Source organism: Dichotomopilus funicola (assembly GCF_033296635.1).
Source record: "Dichotomopilus funicola strain CBS 141.50 unplaced genomic scaffold C8A04scaffold_97, whole genome shotgun sequence".
In the NCBI taxonomy this organism is placed as follows: domain Eukaryota; kingdom Fungi; phylum Ascomycota; class Sordariomycetes; order Sordariales; family Chaetomiaceae; genus Dichotomopilus; species Dichotomopilus funicola.
The window spans coordinates 34,213-57,755 of NW_026944118.1; the positions used below are offsets into that span (position 1 = coordinate 34,213).

The following is a 23,543-nucleotide window of genomic DNA, read 5'->3' on the forward strand; positions in this document are numbered from 1 at the left end:
GACGACACATCTAGAACAGAGGGGTTAGGTTAGACTGTTCCGGGCTACTGCTTGTGCTGTGAATTGATTATTTTTGTTATAGACATCCGTCGTAGTTGGTACTTGCTAACGCTGTAATGCCCTCGCGATAGTTACTCCATGACTCCTACTCCGTCTTCAACATGATACCAAGGGAGCGGGTAGCGCTTTTGAAATCCGTGATGCCCGACGACTCGCCATCGAAATCGAAGGCGTACTTCTTGATCTCCGTGTCCTGTACCGCGCGGCACAGTTTCGACCATTTCACAGCCCGATTGGCATTCGTCAGGCCCAGACTCGATCCAGTCCACCATGAGTCGACAACGAGGTCGGAAATGTCCCGGAACCTGGAAGCTTCCGACATGGCAAAGATCAACGTCAGCGTGGCACGCGCTTTCTGGCCCGGATGGGTCACGCCGCTCCCCAGAATGGTAATCGCAGAACCGATGTCGCCGGCGCTTAGCGAAATATTCTCCAATCTCATGCGTGCGTTTGACGTCAAGTCGCTGTAGTTCTCGCCTCCCTCCAGTCCGTGCCAGGTATTGGGGTTTGTGAAATAACCGACCATGTAGAGGTTGTCGGTGCGGAATCGTGCCCGGACGGTGTGAGTCGGCTCGTCCGGTTTGTTCTTGTACGACAGGTTCACGTCGAAGAACTGCTGCCGCCCGGGGACTTGGGGAGTCAGGACCCGAACACCCGCAATCCATTCCGCTGTGAGTCGCCGCCGTATATCTTCGATCATGGTCTTGTAGGCGGCGTCGCCATCGTCCCGATCGACGGCGAGATCGAGGGTGAATTGAGCGTTTGCCATCTCGCCTGTACCTGCGTCCAACTGATTAGTATCTAAAGCTTTGTGAGGTGGTGTATGAAGTGCTAACCTTGCAGGGTCTGGAAGCAGTGCGCTCCAAGTTTGGGGGAAAGATCGGTGTGATGATTTGATTCAGCTCACAATCTTGTCTAACCTTTCGAAGAAGACGGAGGAAGAGGTTTCTTTGAAGAAGTTCCGGCCTTTTGGGCCTTTTTAATGACGGGTTCCAGAGCTGCCGCTCCCTAGATAGAGAATCTTGCACCAGCCCCTTTCGAGGGCCGGCACGAGACCCGGTCACGATAGCCAAGGTCAGGTAGCGTAACGTCTTGCGTTGGCATGCACCACATGCAGGCGCGACGGCCTGCCACCAGCAGCGGAGCCCAAGGTATCATTCAGGCTCACAACAACACCACAACAACAGCAGTTCGGCTCCCGCGCCTAAGTCTTGTAAATAAGCGATTGGAATACCTGTCACACCGGTCGGTAGTCTGGTCGAATTGTTGTGGCAGATACAGGGGCTCCACTTCATAGCTCACATCTTGTTGGCTGGTCTTATCTGCTTCTTTCCGCTTTGCATGCAAATAGATGATCCATTCCTGCTTCTCTTCGGCCTTCGCTTTGGAAAGTAAAGATAATCACATTATCACAGCTGAACCTTCAACAGAAACGCCGCAACTACTGACGTTGAGTGTGCAATCCTACCAGCCCACTCCGTTGTGTAACAATTGGCGCACATACATTGGCATGCAGAGCCTGAGGTTATCACCTTGCGAGAACCATTTTGTGAGAATCATTTTGTGAGAACCTATGACGAGGACTCAATGGTGGAGGCCTGGAGGCCACGCATGAGGAGATCGGAGATCTGGACGCAATGATCTTCTTTGGCCTCAAGTTACTTGGTGCCCCTCAACCTCCAAATTGGGCGCGACCGGCATTATCACGCTCGCGCCTGAATGTCTGCATCATGTGTGTTTTGAGTCACTCGCCTCCGACATTTGTCCGGGTCGCACAGCCAACCAGATCGTTCTGAGGTTGTTGCAATCCCGCGGTTACCGCGTGAATTGACTTTTGTTGTAGACGGCTGTCGTATTTTGTACCTGCTAACCTTACAATACACTCGCTATACTCTAACAAATGGTGTACAAGAACCTGCTCCTTTTCAAATGTACAATCCAATGGCACCCTAATGACACCGGAACGCCAGCCTCCCGTCCATATGTATGCACACAATCCCCCTACCGTGTATCCATCATTCACCCCCCAAAGCCAACTCCTTAAACCAACTCCTTAACCCAACCTCTTAAACCCCCCCTAACTCCTAACAGAAGAAACACTCCCATGCCTCGGATACCCCGACCCCGTCTGCCCCGGCCCCGTCTGTCCCGACGCAGTCTGTTCGGACCCCCTCCGGTCCATCAACGTGACCCCCCCAAAACTAGTCTGACTCGCCCTTCGCAGCAGCGGATCACACCACACCAATGTCTGGCCGGCGGCCATCTGAGCCTCGACGGCTTCTTGGTCTTGGGTTGATTGGGGGGTCCAGGTCTGGGGGGTGGTTGAGGGTTAGTTCTATGGTCTATGACTTTTATTGTGGCGATACAAATGGAATGATATGAGATAGGAAATATTGAAGTGGTACATGTGGGAAAGAAAGGGTTCAAAAGAAAAGATTGGAAGGAAAAGATTGAGATGTAATGCGATGTAACGGGGAGACATCAAAACCCCGCGATGGAAAAAGACCCATCCGAAAAAGACCGGTAATAGCTATAATCAGGGGCAAGCGAAGACGAGCTTACGGGGTAGTGGTATGCGATTGGGGGCCGACGGGGAGTGGGTGTGTCTCTGGTGCTCTTGTCGCGTGGTGATGTGGCTAATGGGCCGATGGCGTCGTCTTCTTCTTGATGGTATTGTCCATGCTTTTTGGCCGTGAAGGAGTGTGTATGGGCGATATCGTTCGCGCCGACTGTGCTGGCGCTGGCTTTCCTGTCCATGGCCCAGGTTGTGATGTTCCACCCGGTTTGCTTCTCGTCCTTGGTGTGCGTGCGCGTGGGGTAGGTGGCGTTGGATGGGTGGATGGTGTTTTCGTTTTCTGCCGTCTCGTTTTCGTCCGCGGCGGGTGGGGATGGTGTTTGGTGATTGGGGACGGCCATCGACAAGGCCGCGCCCGCGCAGATGGTGGTGCAGGCCTCGAGGAACTGCCAGAAGTTGATCCAGGGGAGCAGGGGCGGGTGGGTAGCGGCGGAGGGGGTGCTGGCACGCACGGCGGCGAAGGAGATACCGGCGAGCGAGAGGAGGAAGAACAGGCTTAATGGAATGGGCTGAGAGGTTTGTGGCTTAGTCGTGGTCGTCGTCGTCGTATGGATTTCTTCGGCATCCGAGAATCGCTGGGATCGACGTCGGGAGAGCTGGACGAGCTCGAGTATGATGACTGTGAAGGGTTAGAGGTGTTTTGATCAGGGGTAATAAATCGTGTGGGCTCAAGAGGGGCCTTACTGGCAATGGCAGTCAGGACATCGAGAGCGGTAGTGGCAGTTGACAAAGGGGTGTACGTGTCGAAGAGCGGCGTTATCTGGCCACCTAAAAAGACCCAAACCCCCAGTACACAAGACACCACAAACGGGCTGGCAACAACACACACGAGCCACGACACAACAGCCACAACCGTCGCACCACAGGAGTACTGCCGCAGCCATGGCTCACCAGCACCGTACCGCTTCCCAGACACAGCGAGGAGCGAACACCGGACCGCAAACACCGACGTCCAAGCCAAGATCGAGAACGCCTCGCTCCGCTTCATAACATCCACGGCTACCGCGCTGGCCTCCTTCCAGCTTACCGGGTTGGGCTGTGCTAATGATGGGGTGTATTCAGCAGCCGCTGCGAGGTAGTAGAGGTTATCGGACATGCTGTACAGCAGGCCCGCGGCCCCGGAGAGGAAGATGGCGCCCGCATGGAGGGAGTAGTCGGCGAATGAGGGCGTCCATTTTGTTCGGAGGCCGAGTGTGGTTGGGACGAGCACGGAGAGGAGGGCGAGGGCGAAGAAGACGCCGGTTGTGGTCTAGAAGCTATTAGCCAATGAACTCGATCAACTCAGGGAGCATATGACAGGGAAATGAATGTACCGTGAAGGTGGTTTGTGAAACCCCAACTTGACTGTCAATACCAACGCCAAATGCCTGTGTTTGGGGCTCCATCTTGAGACCAATCGGGAAATGTATTAATTGACAAAACTCAAAAAACACAAAGGCATTCCCAGCGCGTGGCAGACCAGGCTCCCAAATATAAAAACGATTTCCTCCTCCGTCCCGGCATCTAAGCGTTGCATCCCTGCGTCAATGCACAGCATCGTATCGTCTCAACCTGCCTGCAGTCCAGCCCCATCATCCAAACTTAGGACAGGCGCTTACCGACTGCAGTGCAGTCCCTGGTATCGTAGCAACCTCGTCCGAGGTGAGACGGAGTTAACGCGGCACAGCCATCAGCCGTGCAACCCCGTTCCGGCTTGAGTTCACTCTTCTCCTCCTGTCGAAACACTGGCTTTTTGGTAGTTGCGGCGTAGCGGGCTTGGGCTTTCGTTTCCGGCTTTGGTCCGGCGCAGTGGCTTGAGTGCGTGCGAGGTGGTGTTCGCGATTGGAATTGTGGGTTGCGCGCCGCATCGCTTGGTTGAATGCCGCTGGGTCTCCGGCCGGGGCGTGGCACAGGGGGTTTGGAGTAGGGCTGGGCCGCGAGGACCCGCTGGGGCCCGGCGATGTGGGGGCTGTGTGATTCGGGTTTACAGGGGGTATTACATGTCGCAGCCGTTGATTGCTAGTTCAGAAAGAGCGATCGAACGAATTGTTGATGCCAATTCATCAAACATCAATTCACCGTTGAAAAAAACTATCATGACCTTCCCTTCATTCATTTACTTCACAAGTCGCAATCCATCTCACCTCACCTCAGCTCCCCATCTCAAAACAGTCTCACAGTCTGGAGCTCTGCCCCTCATGCGCGTGCTTCGCCCCCGACAATGCAACCGATTGCCGGACTGCGCCGTAAGCATGCGCCGCGACCAACCCAAGGCAGACAATAATATAAGCTTCACAACTACCCGCCCGGGAAAGGTTTCCGTCTCCTGTTGCGTTCATCGCTGTCGATCGTGCAGGCGCCAGTACTTGGGGACGGGGAAGATGGGGTTTGGTTCTCGGTTTGGACCGAGGAAGCACCGTCGTTGAACGAATCGAGTTAGTCGTAACTTACGATAGATCTAAACTGGGTGGTCGCGACACAAAGTAACGATGGATCGGGTCGATCTGCAGGGCCAAATATAGCAGGCCAGATATATCGTGGGTTGATCGACGGTTGGGTTTGATATATGTCGTCTCTGCCTGCTTTGTGCTAACGTTAAGTTTTCAAGCTAATGCTAGCCAGTGTGAACTGTGACATCTGATTCACTGGAGTCCACTGTTTACTTTGGCACTTCTCACTTTCGCTTCGATCGAGGATACCTAAAGGTACGGACTACAGAGCAACCGGGGGTACATTCTCTTCTCGTCCTTTTACGCCTGTCACGACCGTCCGTCCTCACTGTCTTTTGCGTCCGAGGATGCAGGTTTTGAGGGTCTTGGGTGCAAAATAGACGGACTGAGGAAGATGGCGTCGTTGCGTCAAAACATTGATGTCCGTACGGATAATTAGAAAGATGAATTTGTGGAACAACTATCAAACTGAATCCTCCACATCAATATCACCTGTCCACACCCCCATCTCATACAGTTGACTGATTCCCGTTCAGGGTGTGGCCGTGGTTCGTCAAACTGCCTCACTGTCCACCCACTCCCAGTTCTCAACCTTCTCGTACGACCTCGGCCAATACGTGATAGTTTCGTCTTTTCCATCCCGCCTGACCACCACTTCCATCATATTATCCAGCGAGTCCCCCGCCAACCAAGCCCCCCACATGCTCACAATCTCATCACCCACCCTCAGCCCAGCCTCTTCCGCCCTCGTCTTCTCCGCCGTAAACCCCGTCACCTTCCCCTGCGCCGACACAAACCCAAGCTCAAACAACTCAGCATCCCTCCTCACCAGCGTCAGCCCCAAATGCACAAACCCATCCACCCTCGGCACAATCAACGTCCCATTCAACATCCCGTTGATGCTCTGCTGCGCAGGCAGGCTACCCTCCAACACCGACCCCAACACCTCCACAAACTGCTCCGTTTGCACCGTATCCCCGGCCTTATACCGCCGATACAACTCCCGCACAATCAGGTCCAGTCCCTTCGCACCCCCCGTGGACCAGCTCACTAACCCCTGCACCTGCGCCAGATAGGCAAACCCAATCCCGTACGGCGCCTTCACGTTCTGCACACTTGTCCAGTAGTTATCGACTACCTCCTGCCAGGGAACCCCGGCCATCCCGCCGGTGTAGTACGCCTGCATGTTGTTGTTCAACCACCGGATCAAATACGCTTTGTCCACCGCCCCGGCTAGGTACGGCGCGATCACAGCATACATCTGCGCGACCCCCTCGCGATACCACAGATCATACTGTCGCGACGGGTACATGAGCGCGTATTCATGAATATTCTCATGCGACAGCAGAAAACTGGCCTGTTCCTCGGATTGTTCGGCAGCTGTACCATCCGACCATTCAAGCAGGAAGGAGTTGTACCCGCCTGCACCGCCGTAGCCGGCCGGAGCGTGGCGCCAGAAGACTCGGAAGGGGGGGATGGTGGTGTTGGGGATGAAGAAGTCGGCTATGGCGAGGTGCATGGATTGTGCGATGGTCGAGATGTGGGAGGGGTCGTAGGGGAGCGTGTTGAGCCAGTAGACGTGGAAGTCTGCCGCTTCCTCAACATCACCATTATCACCGCCACCACCATCCCTAGTAGCGGAGGAAGAAGAGGCCGAAGAATCATCCCAATCCGGCCACCTTCTCAACTCCTCCCCAACCGCAAAATAACTCTTCGCCACCACCGTCCTCGGCCAACCCACCACCCCGACCGTCTCCAACCCCTCTCCCAACGACGACACCGCCTTCACTTTCCCCTTCCCATCCCCATTATCAGCTCCCCCCTCCGGCAATATCCATCTCGCATCAATACTCCAATCCTCCTCCCCCGGCGGCAAAGCCAAAAACCCCGTCCCCATCCCCACCACGCCCCCCTCATCCCCCCTCAAATCCACCCTCGGCCCCGACGGCGTCGACTTATCCACTACCCTCGGCACAGCGGTAAACTGCACTGTAACCGGCCCTTGCGGGGCACGATCAGCGGGGAACCAAGTCCGCGTGGCGTCGCTGGTGTTGGTGTCTGTGGAGATGAGGGATAAAGGGCCGAGGGTGTCGGAGGCAGTGAGGAAGGCGGTGGGGTATTGTTGGGTTGGGGTTAGGCCGTGGTTTAGGTCTAGGTAGAGGAGGGGCGTGGTGAGATTGGGGGGGTTGGAGGTGGTGTGGTTGAGGAGGAGGGTTATGGAGAGGGAGGTGATGTTGAGGGTGGAGGGGGAGAAGAGGGGGGTGAGGGTTATTTGGAGGCTGGGGAGGGGGGTCGTGATGGCGGTTGTAAAGGGGAGGAGGAGGAGGGGGAGGAGGTTGGGTTTCATTGTTGTGGCCGGTTGGTTGGACGACCATGGGGATGGTGGTTTGGTGTTGAGTGTTGAGAGAGGGGTTGTTGTTGTATTATTATTTGGTTGAAAAAGACACGACTCAAAAAGTTGAGAACCGCTTGGCTTTTATATTATAAAGTCACAGGTTCGCTTAGATCTCAACGGTTTTTCGGGCTTCGTTTTCGGCCCCCAAAATCCAGGGCACGTAGGATTCAGGCAAAAGCCGTCTGTCAATTTCCTGTGCACCCTTTTCGATGCGTCTGTCCCGAATCGGATTGCTCGTGTTGCTATGGACATGACGGCATACCTTAAAAAGGAGTGCGCGAAAATAAAGAAAAGCTAAAATACAACAGGATCCTGACAAAGCATCAGCTACTTGAGTGCAGTCTTTACGAAATCGTGCCAGCATCTCGACGAGATCAGCGCCCAACTCGGCATGGGATTTGAGGAACGCTTTGAAGCCAGCATCTTTACACAACTGTCCCACCGAACAGGCCGCATACGTTGCAACTAGCGACCTCAGCTCTCCCGGCCGGGGTTCGGCGTAGCAAAATTCCAGCAGCCCAACGATGGCCTCCACGCTCACTTCGTCGGCGGGTTGATCCTTAGTGTTTTGGAGCTCTCGGCCTAGATGAAATAATGCCATCTTCGCGAGAATCGCAATCTGGTAACAGTCGGCGAAAACAAGGAGACGAGCATGATCCAGTAGGATCTTCGAAAATTCGGGTGTCAACACAGCAGGAACCATGTTCGGCGCTTCTGTATAAGAAGGTGGGCGGAAGCTCTCGACGACGGCATCAAATATTTTCCAGTAACTAGGCGTTCTTGCTGACTTGCTCCTCCCTTTATCTCTATGGTGGATGGATTGTTGTGACGTTTTCTTGCGTTTGTTGTTCGTTTGTAACTCGGAGCCGCCGCCAGAGTCCTTGGAGCTGCCGTCGAAGTCCTCGTCGCTTGCCGATTCCTGGGAAGCTCGAGAACATTGCGACGAAGGGAAACTCGGGTTGTAGTCGCCGGTGTATGCGTATTCCACAAACAAAGTGAAGTCTCCTCGTCGACATCTTCGAGCTCCGCCTGGTCCTCGTGCCCCTCTTTGAACTCGGTGCCGTTGACAAACACCGCTAGCACGGGATACATTTGGGTGATGATGGCCGCATGGATGTTGAATTCTTTCTTCTCGGGGCCGATGAGAAATCGGTACAACTTCGAGGCGGAAATCCTGGCGCAATACATTAATTAGTAGCTGACAATTTGGAGACTTTGCTTCGACAATCGGGAGTTACCTACGCTTTCCACGATCGTGCCTCTTCCATCTCGGATGGAGCTTTGTGGTTTCGGCGACGGCGTGTGCGATGTTATGAGGATTGGCGATGAGTTGTGGATGCGGTGTGTAAACAGAAAGGCAACCGAAAAAACTTTTCAGGATTCAGTCTTGGGTAAGTGGGGGTGATATCCCTCGTGTGCACAGGAAGGCAGGAGGCAAGACCGATTTCAAGTCGTCCCGAGTATCCTCAGGCAACAAACATCCGTATGCGAATGTAAAGGAGAGCGGGATGGTCTCTGTGGCTACGCCCAATATCGGTAGCAGCACCGTGACAGCTATTGCTGCACAGCAGCCAAAAAAAACCCTGCGGGGATGATATAAAATGCGTCGGAATGCTAATTACAAGCCCCCGTATTTTACAAGCTGTGAATGTGGGAACTGATAGTCTGATATAAGGTAATACGGGAAGTAAGTAAGATTCCAAATCCAACAAAGCCTCAGCTACTCCTAAGTCGTTTCGCCATCTCCCCAACTAACTCAGCGCCCAACTCGGCATGGGCTTCGGGAATTTCCCTGAAACTCCCATAGATCCACAGCTTGTCCACTTTGCGTGACACATCCTGGACTAAAAGCGACCGTAATGCCTTCGGGCGCGGCTCTTGATAAGCGTAGGCTAAGAGAGTGATAGTGACGTCGACACTGATTCGGTCGAATGGCTTCTGCTTAAGGGCACCTAATTGTTTCTCAAGGTTGTCATGCGCTATCTGGGCAAGTCGAGAAATCTGGTAGCAATCTGCAAAGACATACAAGCGTGCGTGATGGAGCAGGGGCCGCGCAGTATTGGCAGTTGGGTCAAACATGCTGGCGGTGGTGTCGCTGCTGTCGCTACCGCTGCCTTGAGGGTCATCTTCGAGCCCCGGTTCTGGATCCCGAAAGAGCTGGGACATCAAACTGTCGTCTGGCGGCGGTTGAGAAGGTTCCGGGGTGGGGGTTTCCTCATCCTCCCAGATCCCCCGGTAAGACGAGCCACGGTTCACGGGACTGTGAAGAGCCGCGAGAGCCACCTCCAAACCGGGTTTTCTTCCCGTAACGGGGTCCATTCCGTGATCCGGGAAGTCGTAGTCCCCTGTATACACATATTGAACAAAGGACGCGAAAACTCCCTCATCCACTTCTTCGAGCTCGGCACAGCCGTCGTTGGCCTCCCTGAACGCCGTGTTGTTGACCAATGTATTGAACGCGTCTGACTGCCCCTCGACAACGGCAGAATGGACGGTGAACTCGCGCTTCGACGAGCCGATCAGAAAGCGGTACACCTTGGATGTCGAGATACTAATTATGCAGAGCGGTTAGCAACGTCGGGTTAGTCATCTGACACTGGAGCCGTTGATAAGTTGATGGTACTAACTCTTTCCAAGTAACCACTCCCATGTTGAGGTGCTTCAAAGGCGGTCTTGGAAGGCTACTTGAAGTGTGGTGATGATGTTGACAGCTGGTTCATTCTAAACCAGAGTGGTTGTTAAGGAAAGGACAAGAAAAAGGGAGGATTGTAAAGCAGAAGTTGCAGAACTTTATCGAGGCACAAACGATGAAGGGAGTGATTTATCTGTTTGATGATTGGATGCCCGCATGTGAGCCCAAACGGCACCGTGCATGGAAGCCGTGAGGCCTACAACGGAGCTGTTTGTTCGCAGATTGGGGGCCTGGCTTGCACTTAGATCAAGTGATTAATTCTTGTATAGTTACGTACTAATGTAGCCCTGCGTTTTGAGATGTGCCCTTCGACCTTTTTATCGTACTTATCGCAAAGCTGCATCCCATACAGCAAGCCTAACCCTGACAGTACTAATCTCTCCCAATTTCTCTGGAAGACGAGGGTAGGAGGGTTAGGGTATCGCCCTCCACGCGCAGTTCCCATACAAAATGTTATTACCTTAGGCGTGTGATGATAGGTAACGTTATAGCTGCTTATATAACTCCGTCCGTGCTTGCTCTCGTGTTAGCGTCCGAAATCATCGAGACCTCAACAGAGGCTATGCCATCACCGCATAAAGATTGAGGCTATTCCGTTAATCATATGCAACGAGAGGACATTATATTTCACAGTTGGTCATTTTGAAGTCTTCTTTCAACATCATGGAGCCTTTATGTGGCGCATAGACCATCTGCTCTTGTATTGTACAACGTCGTTATGAGGCCCTCGTGCCGAATATTATCGAAACCGTCGCGAATAAGCAGCGCTGATCTTCGACTCTCCATTCACCCACGTTACCGCTAACGCTAATGCTATTGCAGTCAATCCACCCAGAAGATGCACAGACTCGTCACCATGATGGGCCATGGTTAATGTGGAGGGCGGAAATGTTGGTGGTGTTGGGGGTGAATTTCTGCGCATCCTAAGGTTGTCGATACGTCTATCGCAAACAGCTCGAGTGATGACGAGCGGTGGAATCACTCATACTAATAGTTTTAGACGCTACGGCATTGGCTTAACAAGAACACTCGGCAAAATCGAAGAAAATAAAAGTAGCCCTGACAAAGCATCACTAAAATTTATTCATTCGTTTCACCATCTCCTCAACTAGATCAGCGCCCAGCTCGGCATGGGCTTTGAGTAACGCTTTGAAACTAGCATCGTTCCACAACCGTTCCGCTGAGCAGGCTGCATATTTTGCAACTAGCGACCTCAATTCCTCCGTCCGAGGTTCTTCATAGCAAAATTTTAGCAGGCGGACAATGCCCTCCGCGCTCACTTCCTGTGTGGGTTGTTGTTTGGTTTCTTGGAGTTGTCGGCCGAGACTGAATAATGCCATTTTCGCGAGCCGTGGGATTTGGTAACAATCTGCAAAGACGTAGAGGTGGGCATGATGCAGCAGGATCATCGGAACATCAGCTGTCAACGCAGCTGTACCTGTGCTCAACGCTGGCGTATAAGAAGGTGGGTGGTGGCTTTCGACGATGGCGTCAAATGTTGCCCAGTGATTGTACCCGCAGTTGCACGCCCTTCCCCACTGACCTATAGGAGACACCTGTTGCTGTGGTTGATTCCTGCGTCTGTACAGTTTGTTGTTCCTCGGTGACCCGAGGCCCCAGTCGTCGTCTTCTCTCGCCACTTCCTGAGGAGTCTCAGGGCTCTGTGACGAAGGAAAACTTGGTTTGTAGTTGCCGGTGTACGCGTATTCCACAAACGAAGTGAAAGTTTCCTCATCGACGTCCTTGAGATCCGCCTGGCCCTCGTTTGCCTCTTTGAACCGTGTGTCATTCACAAACACTTCTAACACGGGGGACAATTTGGTGATGATGGCCGTGTGGATGTTGAATTCTTTTTTCTCGGGGCCGATGAGAAATAAATACAACGGGGATGTGGATATCCTGCGCGTAGTAACGTTAGCTGGTACGAATCTAATGACTTTGCATCGATGGTCGGGAGTTAGGTACGTACTCTTTCCAAGACCGTGCCTCTTCCATCCTGGAGGGTTTGTGAAAGATGCTAGGGAATGTTTCGGTCACAGTGTGTGTGATATTACCAGGAATGGCAACGGATTGTTCATGCGTTGGGTGGTTGAAGAGGAAGACAGCAAGGAAGGGTTTCCGGTGTTCACTTTTGGGTGGTGGCTGGCCAAATATGCTCGGCATGCAAACTAAGATGGCCCTCCCAATTGGCCGCATGCATCAAGAGGTGACAAACACTCCCGCGAATGGGAAAGAAGCTGCATAGCCCCTGTGGTGAGGCCTACCGTTGGGCTGCGACAGACACTGCTGAACAACAGCCCAGTGGGAGGCGAGGAAACCGCTTTGGATGTGGGGGAAACATCGGAATGTCGGAAGTCTACGTGTTTCACAAGCTGGGTAATGAATACCTGATCCAAGGATGCCTCGTACGGGATTCCTGAATGGCTGTCGCTCAGCGAAGGCCAGGTGGGATACTTAGGTACCTAGTACCTATTTGATTAATCTCGGGGTTACCCTCTTACCTTTAACGATGCTAGTTCTCATGACTGGGCACCAACAGAGGTTCTGACGCGAGAAGCCCGGGCAAGCATTGGGCTTAGATTCAAAGCGTCTTCCAACTTCAACCTTTAATTACTCCAGATTGTACTTGTAGTCCTATCCAGGGGTTGTATGACGTCATAGTAGGTAGTTGTGTTTTAATTCATATGTGCTGGGAGACTTGACTTGTAAACTCGGGCGGAACGGATTGGGATAATTAAAAACTTACTTTAGCGACTGAGAACATGCCAGGATTTGAGCACCCAATAGAGCGGAGGTGGTGTTCTACTGAGGATGTGCGCAGTGGAACTGCGAATGGAGATTGTTTTAATTATGACAAACAAATAATCGGAAATCCCTACCTACCTAGGTAATATAGGCCACATCTAATCATGGCTGTGATGACACAGCATTAATTAGGGTCCCGTCCTCGATTCCAAGCCGAGACCGCATTTACGTTGAGGTATTGTCTCAGTACTGTCCTTTTGCTATAGCCTACGCATGACCTGAATTGGATCTTGTGCTGAGGAAAGTCGAGCGATGGAACCGGTCGCGGACAAGCAGCGCCGATCTTTGACTCTACATCCGCTAACCCTATTGCAGCCAATCCACCCACAAGATGCACAATTACATCACCATAGTGGCATTTTTCCAACGGCTCATTCAGGTTTTCGGACGGGAGAGTGTCCGGTGTAAAGTCAGATTCCACGCCAAATGTAAAATGACTGGTAACGCAGGCCGAGGTAGGGAGTCAAGCCCGAGCGAGGAACCAGGAACCACTTCCTTACATCGGTTTAAGAGAGTTGATTTCCCTGCATTCCATCGATCCTCTCCTTGTACTCTTCCGAAATACATGTATCTCATCTGCACGTTGGGAGTTCATAATTTGAACCACTTCGCCTCTCACTTTGTCACCCACCAAAAGGGAGAAGTGGAAAACAACCCTTAAGAGAATCAACTCCAAGCCACCCTCTACACTCTCAACCCAAACCACCATGGCCCCTCTACCAACTCCCACCACCACCTTCCAAACCCACCATCACCCTTCCCCCATACTTCCCGTCCACCCTCGACAAGCAACCATAACTGTCACTCCCTCCCCCTCTGCAAACTCTGACACCTCCTCCCCCACAGACGCCAAAACCCTCTCCGGCGGCGCCATCGCCGGCATAGTAATCGGTTCCATAGCCGGCTTCCTCCTCCTCCTCTGGATCATCCGCTCCTGCACCAACCTCGGTGCACCCCCCGGCGAAGCCGTCCCCGGCCGGCCGTGGTATGGGAGTGTGCGGGGTGAAGGTCCGGTGAGAGAGGTTTATGAGGGGAGGAGGAGTCGAAGTGGGAGTCGTGGAAGGAGGAGGGAGGGGTATCGGGGGGGTAATTATGAGCGTGGGTATGGGCATCATGGACATCGTCATCATCACAGGCACCGGTCGGGGTCGAGACAAGGGGAGTTTGTTGGGCCGGTCGTGCAGGAGGCTGTGCCCGCTGTGGTGGTGCGGGATGAGGCTAGGAGGAGGAGCCGGAGTCAGGGGTATTATGGGGAGGGGTATGAGTATTGGGAGAGTGGGCGAAGTAGGAGTCGAGGGGGGTATTAAGGGGGATTGAGGAGAGGTGGTTGGGATTGGATATGAGGGGCTGCGGTGTTCGTTGATGGTGTTTGGGACCGGTTGGGTTATAGACGTTAAACTCCGATAATAAGTTCAGGCGGGAAGCAAATCGTGTTTTCGCGTTGAGGGCAGTCAGCAGAACAGCAGAGCACTCCATCCGAGGTAAAATAGCGCCTTGGGCGACAAGCCTTAAATGAAAAATCCCGTACCTGCCCTCCCACCGGCATATATATATTAGGTCCAACGACCCAGTTTCTAACCCGCCTGTCAATGGGGCTACAAACCGACCACACCGGTGGTGAGTTTGGCTCAGGCGTCGCATCATTTAATTCCCTGACGGGGTTAAATCTTGAGCGTGGAAAAGTTGGCAGGCACCCGCCCTCATTGCACGACCGAGGGAAGAAGGCATGGGTTCGAACCGAACGCGAAGCAAAAGTCCCCGGCTGACATACTTAAGGCCCTGGGACTTTTCGTAACCATCAGATTTACCTCTACTGGTCGGTGTAACAGTAGGGCTGGGTGGTGAGCTTTTGCTATGTTGGTCTTTCTTATTTTTTTTCGAAATGCAAAGCTGACAGGCAAGCAAAGCTGACAGACAAGTATAACCATAGCGCCTTACAAAACTCCAATGACAACTAATTAACACCCGTGATTATCGTTTCCTCACAGCATACACTCGATTTCCTGAAATTCCTCATGCGAGTGGGGAGCCGTTCGTTAGTCCCTATCCCAAGCCACCCAATCTAAATGAGACATCAACTGGGCTGAGCTGGGTAGGTTACGTAGCCAGTAGCCTTGTCTGCGTCTGATTTCTGAGGGGTATCATGGTTGGGTCGGCGCCCATCATCTTCGTTCCCTATTCATCACAAATTCAGGCAAGGTCAAGCCGGGTTTACTTTAACGCAGTTTGCAGTGTCCAGCGGTGAATCAATTGTTGACTTGTGAGCCTACATTCTCTGATCTTAGCCGTGGTTATGGGTCTCGCAGGCGCCCATGTTACCTCCAACGGCTGCCCCGGCTGGGGCTTCTTGAAATTAACCTCAATAACATTCAGCGGCGGGAAGCGCTCCCGGCCAGTCAAGCCAGCTGCTTTTTGTGCGTCCGCGGCAGCTTTCCACGTCGAGGTGGTGTACGCGATAAACTCCCGCCGGCCGATAGCCACAAAGTTCAGTCCCGTCAATTCGACTTGGTTGTCAAACAGTGCCTTGCCGGCTATCTTGCCAAGGAAATACCAAAATACGCTCGGAACGTACCAGTCGTATTGATAGCCGATGTATTTGAAGATTTGCGTCTGTCGAGTAATGGTCACTCTGCCGTGTCCAGTCAGTTCAACGTCATATTCATATCTCCGAACGCGTTGTCACGCGCTTGACAACTTACTGAATCACGACATGAGTAACGGCGCTCCTGTCAAAGTTATTCAGTGGATTTTGTGTGGCCGGGGTCGCGCGGACCTTTGGAATGGGGGCATCAATGGCGGCGCGGTCAGGTACTCCTCGTGTAATCGTGCGAAGGGTAGGGTCGACCTCCACATGAGGGGGCCGGATGGGTTCTATGGGAATGTCCATGTGGTCCATATTGGGAAGATGCAGTCTCCGTGGAATCGCAACACGTTCTTCGGTGAGCTTCGCTGCATGGGATTAAGATGGCGAAGGGCAATGTCACGTGGGAAACCCATGTACGCCACCTCTCATCGTTGACCCACTGTGATTGGATAGAAACCTTGTGATGCCGTTGCCGCCTGACAAGCGCCTTGCTTTGGCCAAAGGACGCCAGATCAAAACAGATCAATCCGACAACATTCGATCAAATCTTAACGGATCTTGACGATTGGAACTAGGATAACTTTTGTGAGGCCTAATATCTATATTATCTTGATATTGTTGTTCAAAGCCTTGTTTTCAACCACTGATAGCTTGATTTATTCTTTTTTCTCTTCTGTCCCTTTTGTAGAAAAGTGGGGCGTCCAGGGACTTGGTCTCTCGCTTTTTTTGGCCACAGTGAGAAGCGCCTACTGAGCGGGTATGCTCCGACCTTCAGGCAGGATGTCGCCAATAACGGTAGAAGCCGCCGCACCTAGGCGCGATCGCTGCCTCTAACTTACCTAGTTTCGGCCATGACCTTGTTTCATAAAAGCCAACGCCGCCCCGGGTGAACTATGTAGCCACTGACGCCCACGGATTTCGCGCTCAATTTTGCCTGGCTGAGGCTGCAAACGCTCGCAATGTGGGCACTACATGCGACTTTCCGGATTGTTTGGCCAGCAGTGAGTTGATCAACTGGAATTTACTGGCCGAATTTCCTGGCCGTTGGGCTGATCACATGCGGCCTCCATGTCGAATTTAGTGCAGTTACTGGGCGCCTATGTCTACACCCAATTTGGGCTTCTGTGTACTGCCGCTACTGCGTACCCGGAACATGGTTACCGCCCGTACGGTGAATTAGCCCTATGCGCTGGCACACACATTGAAAGGTGAACTACCTAGCGAGAACCTGAGGGGTAGCGAAGTAGGTAATCAGGTTGGCCATGGCCCAAAGGCGAAAGCGTCCCTAGGTTTTGGCATAAATACACACATGTTCTCCCCCAGACACCCCATGGCCTCTAGACTTCCTGTCTCTCACTATCAACGCATCATCTACACCGCTAATCAGGCCTCCTTGTCCCTCATCGCCTACAGTTGCTTCGCTTCTCACCTTTGCTCCCTCCAAACGTTAATCGATTACTCTGGGCTGAAAATTCCCCCCGAGTTTTGCCAGCGGTAAGAGACCCCTCCCGTCGGAAATTGTTCCGAAGTGTGCAACGATGGCGATGGCCTCCATGCTGTTGAAAGTATAACATGATTAGCTGATTAACCAGTTGTGAGTGTCAGATCATGTGCAACCATCTCCAGTACTACTACACCGAGTGTGGACATTGGTGGACCGTTAAGAAGATTCAGTGTGCAGAGAAAGCACCTGAAGGACCGCTTGAATCATGCGACCGTCCAACATGGGGCATCACACGAGATAGGGAGCCCAGGGCGGGTAGCCGTCAACGCTGCTACCTTCCGTCTCCGTCGGATTCGGAAGATTCAAATTGATCGGGGGCTGATGGAGTTAAGGGGCTTTGACAATTGTGTCGTTAGGTATTCAGCGAGGGAATGTTGAACAGGATGGAACGGTCGGGTTGGAAACGCGAAGCATGTATCTTTTCAGTTTCATTGCAAAGGGAGGTGGTCTCTCCCATTCAACGCCAATGTGCTGTAAATTATGTGACATGCAGTCTCACTTCTCAGTCCACCTCTTCTCTGTTCCTCTCAACTGTTTTCCGCTTTCTTGAGTGTTAATTACATCCCACTTCTAGCCCGCTAATAATAACTCACTTCGGCTGTGTATAATCTTTCAGTACATGTGGAGTGAGAAACTTTGACGCGACAATTGGACTGTTGGACATGCTGAACAAAGGAGCCCAATATTTGGGACAACGCTAACCCAAACGCACCTGAGGTGACCAGATATATAACTCAAACAGATCCATTCCAACAGGGAACAAAAGATACAGGAATAAAATGATTGATTCTCCCGAAAGGCGGTTTTTCCCAAACGTTGGATTGATTAAGTATAACTAACAACTAGAAAAGCTGCTTTTGTCTCACAGCATAAAAGGGTCCCACTTGCTGCTGCAATTAACGATTGTCTTTTGCAACACCAAGTCTGCTATAGAATGTGTGTTTTCATAGTCGCCTAAGACTTGGGTGCCAAAAGAAGGTCAATTACAGCTGGCTCCATCAGACGTGAATACTCCTACTTTCGCCCCAACCCACCGCGACTTCGGCGGAATTTAGCAGATTGATGATAACCCGCCGTGCATTGTGCTTGGCACGACAGGTTGCTCCACTCCGTTTCGGTTCCGCTACCACGCCGTCGGGCATCTGACCTTTGCGATACATATGCAGCCCGGCGGCGGAGGGTTTACAATCCCGCTGACTAACCCTATAATCTTTTGAAGGTAATTGAGGTTTGACTTCATTCCAGAGGCAAACCTGGTGTAGTTATGAGTCCATAGTGAGAGGATGTCATAAATGTCCTTGGAGATTATGACGTTGGTCAAATTTTCAATTGATTGAACGGTAAATGCTCAAACGGGTTGAGTTCTCGCTGTCAAGAACCTGAGTCGCCGCTTCCTTCGTCGCCAGTGTGCCGTGTGGTTGGTTTCAAAAAGGGTTAGGGTGAACGCCTTCTGGTCAGCACAAACTTGAGATGCTCCGACCCCACCACATGAGTCACCCGACGTCGGAGTGCAGCAACAAAATATTGGACGACTCAGCGGAGCCCATAGAAAAACCAAGCTTGGCAAGCGCAGTTTGCTTCCTGCCGAAGGTCTCACCAAACTAGACAAAAGGGCAAGAGGCACCAGGGTCTCACCTTCCCAACCCGCATTCTTCCCCACCACTACTTTCCCCCTCACGGCTTCTTCTGTTGCCAAATTGAACCCACCATGGCGGCTCAGAAAAAACTCGACATCCGTCCAACAGCGGCCGAAGCCAAGACGTTGGTTGAGCAAGCGGCTGTTGCGAACCCCCAGCCCACGTTGCTGCCGATTTGCATTACAGTACCCTCGGACCTCCTAACGCCGTCGGCCACGTACTTGAAGCTGTCGAATGGGTAGGGGAAATCAATCACAAGTTATAGGGGGCAATTGGCTGATTTGCGCAGCGCTACGGCCGAGTATTCATTCTTGCTTGAAAGTGCCACTGGGGCTACCGAGACCGTGGGGCGATACAGTTTCATTGGAGCTAGTATGTGGTTTGTTCTGCGCGATATGGGATTGTCATCACATGGTACATTTCTCTAACCCATGCAGATCCAAGAAAGGTAATTGCCACCGGGCCAGGTTATGAGGATGTCGGGGACCCGCTCCGCGCTCTTGAGACCCAACTTGGCCAAGATAGGGTAATCAGCGTGCCATCACTCAAGCTGCCCATCTTGACCGGGGGTGCTGTTGGGTACATCTCCTACGACTGCATCAAGTACTTCGAGCCCAAGACGGCTCGCCCACTCGACGACAACCTGCACATCCCCGAGGCCTTGTTCATGCTTTTCGACACCATCGTCACATTCGACCACTTCTTCCAGGCTCTCACCCTCGTTACCCATATGCGACTGCCCGAGGACCCGGCCGACTTCCAGTCCGCCTACGACGAGGCGTGCGCCAACCTCCGTGCAACACTCGCCACGATCCAGCAGCCCGAGACGCCGCTTCCACCAAAACAGGAGGCGGATCCGTCGACTTCCCAGCAATACGCCTCGAATGTCGGCCGCCATGGCTACGAGTCCTTTGTCACCAACCTCAAGTCGCACATTGTCAAGGGTGACATCATCCAGGCTGTGCCATCGCAGCGCTTCTCGCGCGGTACTTCCCTCCACCCATTCAACATCTACCGCACGCTGCGCACACTGAACCCATCCCCGTACCTCTTTTTCCTCACCTGCTCGGACTTCCACATCGTCGGAGCGTCACCCGAGTGTCTGATGAAGACAGACGGGTACGCACCCCTGCCGGTAGACGAACGGTTCGAGTACTCGGCCGCGCGGCGCCCACGGATCGTCAACCACGCCATCGCCGGCACGATCAAGCGGGGCCTGAACCCGGCCGAGGACGACGAACTGGCGGCCGAGCTGCAAGCCAGCACCAAGGACCGCGCCGAGCACGTCATGCTAGTCGACCTTGCGCGCAACGACGTCAACCGCGTGTGCCACCCGTCCACGGTCAAGGTCGACCGGCTGATGCGCATCGACCGGTTCAGCCACGTGCAGCATCTCACCAGCGAGGTATCTGGTCTCCTGCGTCCCGAGTGCACCCGCTGGGACGCCATGCGCAGTATCTTCCCCGCGGGTACCGTTTCCGGTGCGCCCAAGATCAAGGCGATGGAGCTAATCTACGACCTGGAGAAGGAGAAACGCGGGATTTACGCCGGTGCAGCAGGTTGGTTTGCGTACGACGTCGTGCGTGTAGAGACAGACAAGAAGTCAGGCGAGCGCAAGGTGTTTGTGGAGGAGGGCCAGATGGACACGTGCATTGCGATCCGGACGATGCTTGTCAAGAAGGGCACGGCGTATCTACAGGCCGGCGGTGGTATCGTGTTTGACAGCGAGAAGACGGAGGAGTGGATGGAGACGATGAACAAGCTCGCGGCTAACTTGCGGTGCATTGAGTTGGCGGAGCAGTATTATGGTGATGGCGCGGGCACGAAGTCGGTGCAGGAGATTATTGAGGAGGAGAGGCAGAAGGGGGATGAGTTTTACCGGCTGCAGACTCTGGGCGCCGGGGCGTAGTGTCGGGGGCATAGCTGCTTTTGGGAGGGATATTTGTTGGGAGTTCCGTGGAAAATTGGTCAGTTGGATTGCATTTAAGGAATTGAGTTACTAAATCACATGCACTCTCTCACCCAGTCCTACCTCTCTTAACCTGACAAGCCGTTTTAATCATCAACACAAACAAACACGAGCATCAAGAACCCGGATTCAAGAAAACCACTTCTTGACCTCCTCCACACACGCCATCGCCATCCCCGCAAACCCCTGCCCCACGGCCTGCGAAAAGAACATGGCCATCTTCCCCGCGATGCCAAACCATTCCCAGAACCGGCCGCCCTCGGGTTTCGCGCCGACATCCTCCATCCACTTTGTCTGCGCGGCTACGGCTTTGTTGTCGTTGTCCTTCTCGTTGTCGTCGGCCCTGTCTTTGTTTTTGACGTTAGCCACGACGGTTTTGCTGCTGCTCTTGCTACTGGTAATGGTGGTGTCGCTGGCGGGGACGGATACAGGAATCAACGCACCGTCGTCCGTGCCGGGCGTGTATAGGTTATTGCTTGACTCGTCATCATCATCATTGTCGTCCCGTGTCGGAAGAGTAACAACCACAGCCCGCCCGTTATCAATCCCCACCCTCGTCCTGGTCATATCCCCTGCCTTCAACACCTTCATAGCCTGGGTCTCGCCGAGTGGAGTGAACTCGTCCATTTCCTGCTGGATTTGGAGGCGAGCGGGCGGTTTGGAGGTGCTAGCGTATCGGCGGTGAATCATGTCTTTGGCGCGATCGCAACGGAGGCCGGGGTCTTCTTCCACGTCGAGGGGTTCGAGAGTCGTGGCGCTGACGATGGGGGTGGGTTGGTCGAGAAGGCCGTGGTGGTAGATGTGCGCGCCGACGTAAGGAGGGTGAGGGTAGAAGAGGTTGGAGAGGCTGTTGTTGCTGGGAGTGGTGCCAGTGCTGGAATCCTCCTCGGCATAGGGGTCATTCTCTGCACCCTCGAGGAGGGCATCAATCCGTCCTTGGGCTTTCGTAACAGCCTTGGGGGAGAGTTTATCCCACTTGGTAATGACGACAGTGATGTTGCGGAAGAAATCCGGCCCACAGAAGCATTGCAACCAGCGGATTGTGCGTTCCTCGTCTTGGCCGAGCCGGTCGGAACCGGCGTCGTAGACGAAGAGGGCGCCGGCAATGGTGACGAAGGGGCCGAGGACCATGAGGCAGCTTGCGATGTCTTTCATGGTTTCTTCGTTATTCATGTCGGCGGCGCCGAAGCCGGGGGTGTCGATGAAAATGTATTTCTCGTCGTGGATGTAGCCGGGGCAGATTTCGTAGTTGCGGGTGCCTGGGGTTACCTTTTGTGAGCTTTTTGTCGGCTTCTTCTTTTGGGAGTAGGGTTGACGACTAAGAAAGGTTGGTGGTATGGACATACCGGAATTGAGAGTGTTGCCGACCTTGACGTCCATGCCAGTCAGTTCCCTGAGTAGGGTGGATTTACCCGCGCCGGTCTTGCCAAAGACGAAAATGAGCTTGGTTTCAAGCAGACTGACATTGCGATGTTAGCGGTCACACCCACGCGGCACTGCACATCGGATTGGAACGTAATTACTTGTTCTTGATGAAGTCAACAACGACCTCTGTCGCGCGGCCCTTGGCCGAAGTCACCATCTTCTTGAGGTCGAGCAATTCCCAGAGCCCACCGCGTCCGCGGCCCTCTCTTTTTGGCTCGTCCTTCTCGGATGTTCCACGCCTCATTGTCACGGATTCTTGTGTAGTGGCTGGCAGTCAAATGGTGTCAGTCAGTTTCCGATCTTGGGTTTGCGGACCAAGTGCCGTTACTTACCCGACTTTTGAGCTTCTTGTAACCTCCTAGCACGCTGACGTCTCTTTGCCGCCCTTTTTATGGGAATAACGAGTTGGCGAACTGAGCTTGTCGAGAGAAAGGTGCTGTCACTGCCCAGATGAGGAAAACGAGAAACGATGAGTTTGACGGAGGACGAGAGTTTAATTATACCCAGTCCGACATCGAACGACTTCCCCAGGAGCAAACGAAGAATAGCGGGGTCGCATGGCATGTTGCAGAACCGGCATGCATCTCCCCTTGTTGGCCTCATTGCTGCGCTTGCTCTGAGTCGCTGGACTGACTGTTTGGTCGCGGAATACGGCTGTGTTGAGGCCTACAGCAGCAGCGTGCGATTCATTGGTTGTCCTGGGAGGAGTTGCAAACGAAAGGTGAGCGCATCGCCCTGGTTGCGTCCGTTTGCATCTGTTGGGTCTGTATGGCCTTCAAAATATCCGTGACTGTGCCACCGCATCCGGCGTACATCACGGATAAGTGTGAAGAGAACCTTGGTGATGCGTACCGTCGCCGCCCGCATGGGACCGGCCTTGCATACCAGTGCCATTAGTATCAGCGTGGTGTGGATGGGGATGTGGATTGGGTTGTTATGATGTGAATATGCAGCCGAGCGACCGCGTAATTTGCGTTGAGTGGGGATTTGAGACACCACGTAACGGCAGGCTATTGACCATTAGTATCGGAGTGAAGCAAAGAAGGCTAGGAAGGACGGAGGGAGCGCCTTGGATAGTTGAAGGATGGGATGGACTACCCGGGCACTACGGCACATAACGCGACGGTTTATCTCAGATTTTCAGGGGCGCGAATATGAGGTTCACTCTCACATCCAATTTAATTCCCATAACGGAGTGAGAATACGGACAGGATCATGGAAGAGTTGACGAAAACTATCAACTAGGCCCTAACCATTGGGAAGGAATGTCCATGTATGTTGGGTGTGTTACGTTCCAGAGGAAGGACCACCAACCACAACACGCAAATAGAAAGGGCCATCAACTCCAACGCCAAAAACAGAAGGCACCATCGGCCAAAAAAAGGAGATAGAGATGTTAGATGTGTTTTCCGGCCACAACACCACATTAGTACGCACCTTACTGCAAGTGAGACGATGGATGATCATA

The 23,543-nt window shown here is 53.2% G+C and overlaps 10 protein-coding genes across 10 annotated transcripts; 2 read left to right on the forward strand and 8 right to left on the reverse strand.

Annotated features, from left to right (window-relative positions):
• Window positions 1-145: 145 nt before the first annotated feature.
• Window positions 146-829, reverse strand: C8A04DRAFT_32729 (ribosome-inactivating protein; the record flags this gene model as incomplete). The annotated part of the gene is made up of 1 exon (XM_062782198.1): window positions 146-829. One exon carries the CDS (start codon window positions 827-829, stop codon window positions 146-148), a length of 684 nt encoding a protein of 227 aa, XP_062633136.1.
• A 1,308-nt stretch (window positions 830-2,137) lies between these two features.
• On the reverse strand, window positions 2,138-4,020 carry C8A04DRAFT_32730 (uncharacterized protein; the record flags this gene model as incomplete). The annotated part of the gene is made up of 4 exons (XM_062782199.1): window positions 2,138-2,371; window positions 2,623-3,254; window positions 3,320-3,884; window positions 3,949-4,020. The coding sequence occupies 4 exons, from the start codon at window positions 4,018-4,020 to the stop codon at window positions 2,138-2,140; spliced, it is 1,503 nt and encodes a 500-aa protein (XP_062633137.1).
• Window positions 4,021-5,617: 1,597 nt separating this feature from the next.
• On the reverse strand, window positions 5,618-7,411 carry C8A04DRAFT_32731 (protein lap1; the record flags this gene model as incomplete). The annotated part of the gene is made up of 1 exon (XM_062782200.1): window positions 5,618-7,411. The coding sequence occupies one exon, from the start codon at window positions 7,409-7,411 to the stop codon at window positions 5,618-5,620; it is 1,794 nt and encodes a 597-aa protein (XP_062633138.1).
• A 311-nt stretch (window positions 7,412-7,722) lies between these two features.
• C8A04DRAFT_32732 (uncharacterized protein) lies at window positions 7,723-8,727 on the reverse strand (the record flags this gene model as incomplete). The annotated part of the gene is made up of 4 exons (XM_062782201.1): window positions 7,723-7,771; window positions 7,918-8,386; window positions 8,452-8,633; window positions 8,702-8,727. The coding sequence occupies 4 exons, from the start codon at window positions 8,725-8,727 to the stop codon at window positions 7,723-7,725; spliced, it is 726 nt and encodes a 241-aa protein (XP_062633139.1).
• A 448-nt stretch (window positions 8,728-9,175) lies between these two features.
• On the reverse strand, window positions 9,176-10,109 carry C8A04DRAFT_32733 (uncharacterized protein; the record flags this gene model as incomplete). The annotated part of the gene is made up of 2 exons (XM_062782202.1): window positions 9,176-10,010; window positions 10,087-10,109. 2 exons carry the CDS (start codon window positions 10,107-10,109, stop codon window positions 9,176-9,178), a joined length of 858 nt encoding a protein of 285 aa, XP_062633140.1.
• Window positions 10,110-11,224: 1,115 nt separating this feature from the next.
• On the reverse strand, window positions 11,225-12,146 carry C8A04DRAFT_32734 (uncharacterized protein; the record flags this gene model as incomplete). Its single annotated transcript, XM_062782203.1, has 2 exons — window positions 11,225-12,050; window positions 12,121-12,146. 2 exons carry the CDS (start codon window positions 12,144-12,146, stop codon window positions 11,225-11,227), a joined length of 852 nt encoding a protein of 283 aa, XP_062633141.1.
• A 1,517-nt stretch (window positions 12,147-13,663) lies between these two features.
• Window positions 13,664-14,263, forward strand: C8A04DRAFT_15554 (uncharacterized protein; the record flags this gene model as incomplete). Its single annotated transcript, XM_062778529.1, has 1 exon — window positions 13,664-14,263. The coding sequence occupies one exon, from the start codon at window positions 13,664-13,666 to the stop codon at window positions 14,261-14,263; it is 600 nt and encodes a 199-aa protein (XP_062633142.1).
• A 767-nt stretch (window positions 14,264-15,030) lies between these two features.
• C8A04DRAFT_15565 (uncharacterized protein) lies at window positions 15,031-15,852 on the reverse strand (the record flags this gene model as incomplete). Its single annotated transcript, XM_062778532.1, has 3 exons — window positions 15,031-15,131; window positions 15,227-15,585; window positions 15,656-15,852. The coding sequence occupies 3 exons, from the start codon at window positions 15,850-15,852 to the stop codon at window positions 15,031-15,033; spliced, it is 657 nt and encodes a 218-aa protein (XP_062633143.1).
• A 2,900-nt stretch (window positions 15,853-18,752) lies between these two features.
• On the forward strand, window positions 18,753-20,590 carry C8A04DRAFT_32737 (ADC synthase; the record flags this gene model as incomplete). The annotated part of the gene is made up of 3 exons (XM_062782204.1): window positions 18,753-18,919; window positions 18,971-19,053; window positions 19,119-20,590. The coding sequence occupies 3 exons, from the start codon at window positions 18,753-18,755 to the stop codon at window positions 20,588-20,590; spliced, it is 1,722 nt and encodes a 573-aa protein (XP_062633144.1).
• A 189-nt stretch (window positions 20,591-20,779) lies between these two features.
• Window positions 20,780-22,319, reverse strand: C8A04DRAFT_32738 (P-loop containing nucleoside triphosphate hydrolase protein; the record flags this gene model as incomplete). Its single annotated transcript, XM_062782205.1, has 3 exons — window positions 20,780-21,909; window positions 21,997-22,109; window positions 22,174-22,319. The coding sequence occupies 3 exons, from the start codon at window positions 22,317-22,319 to the stop codon at window positions 20,780-20,782; spliced, it is 1,389 nt and encodes a 462-aa protein (XP_062633145.1).
• Window positions 22,320-23,543: the final 1,224 nt, after the last annotated feature.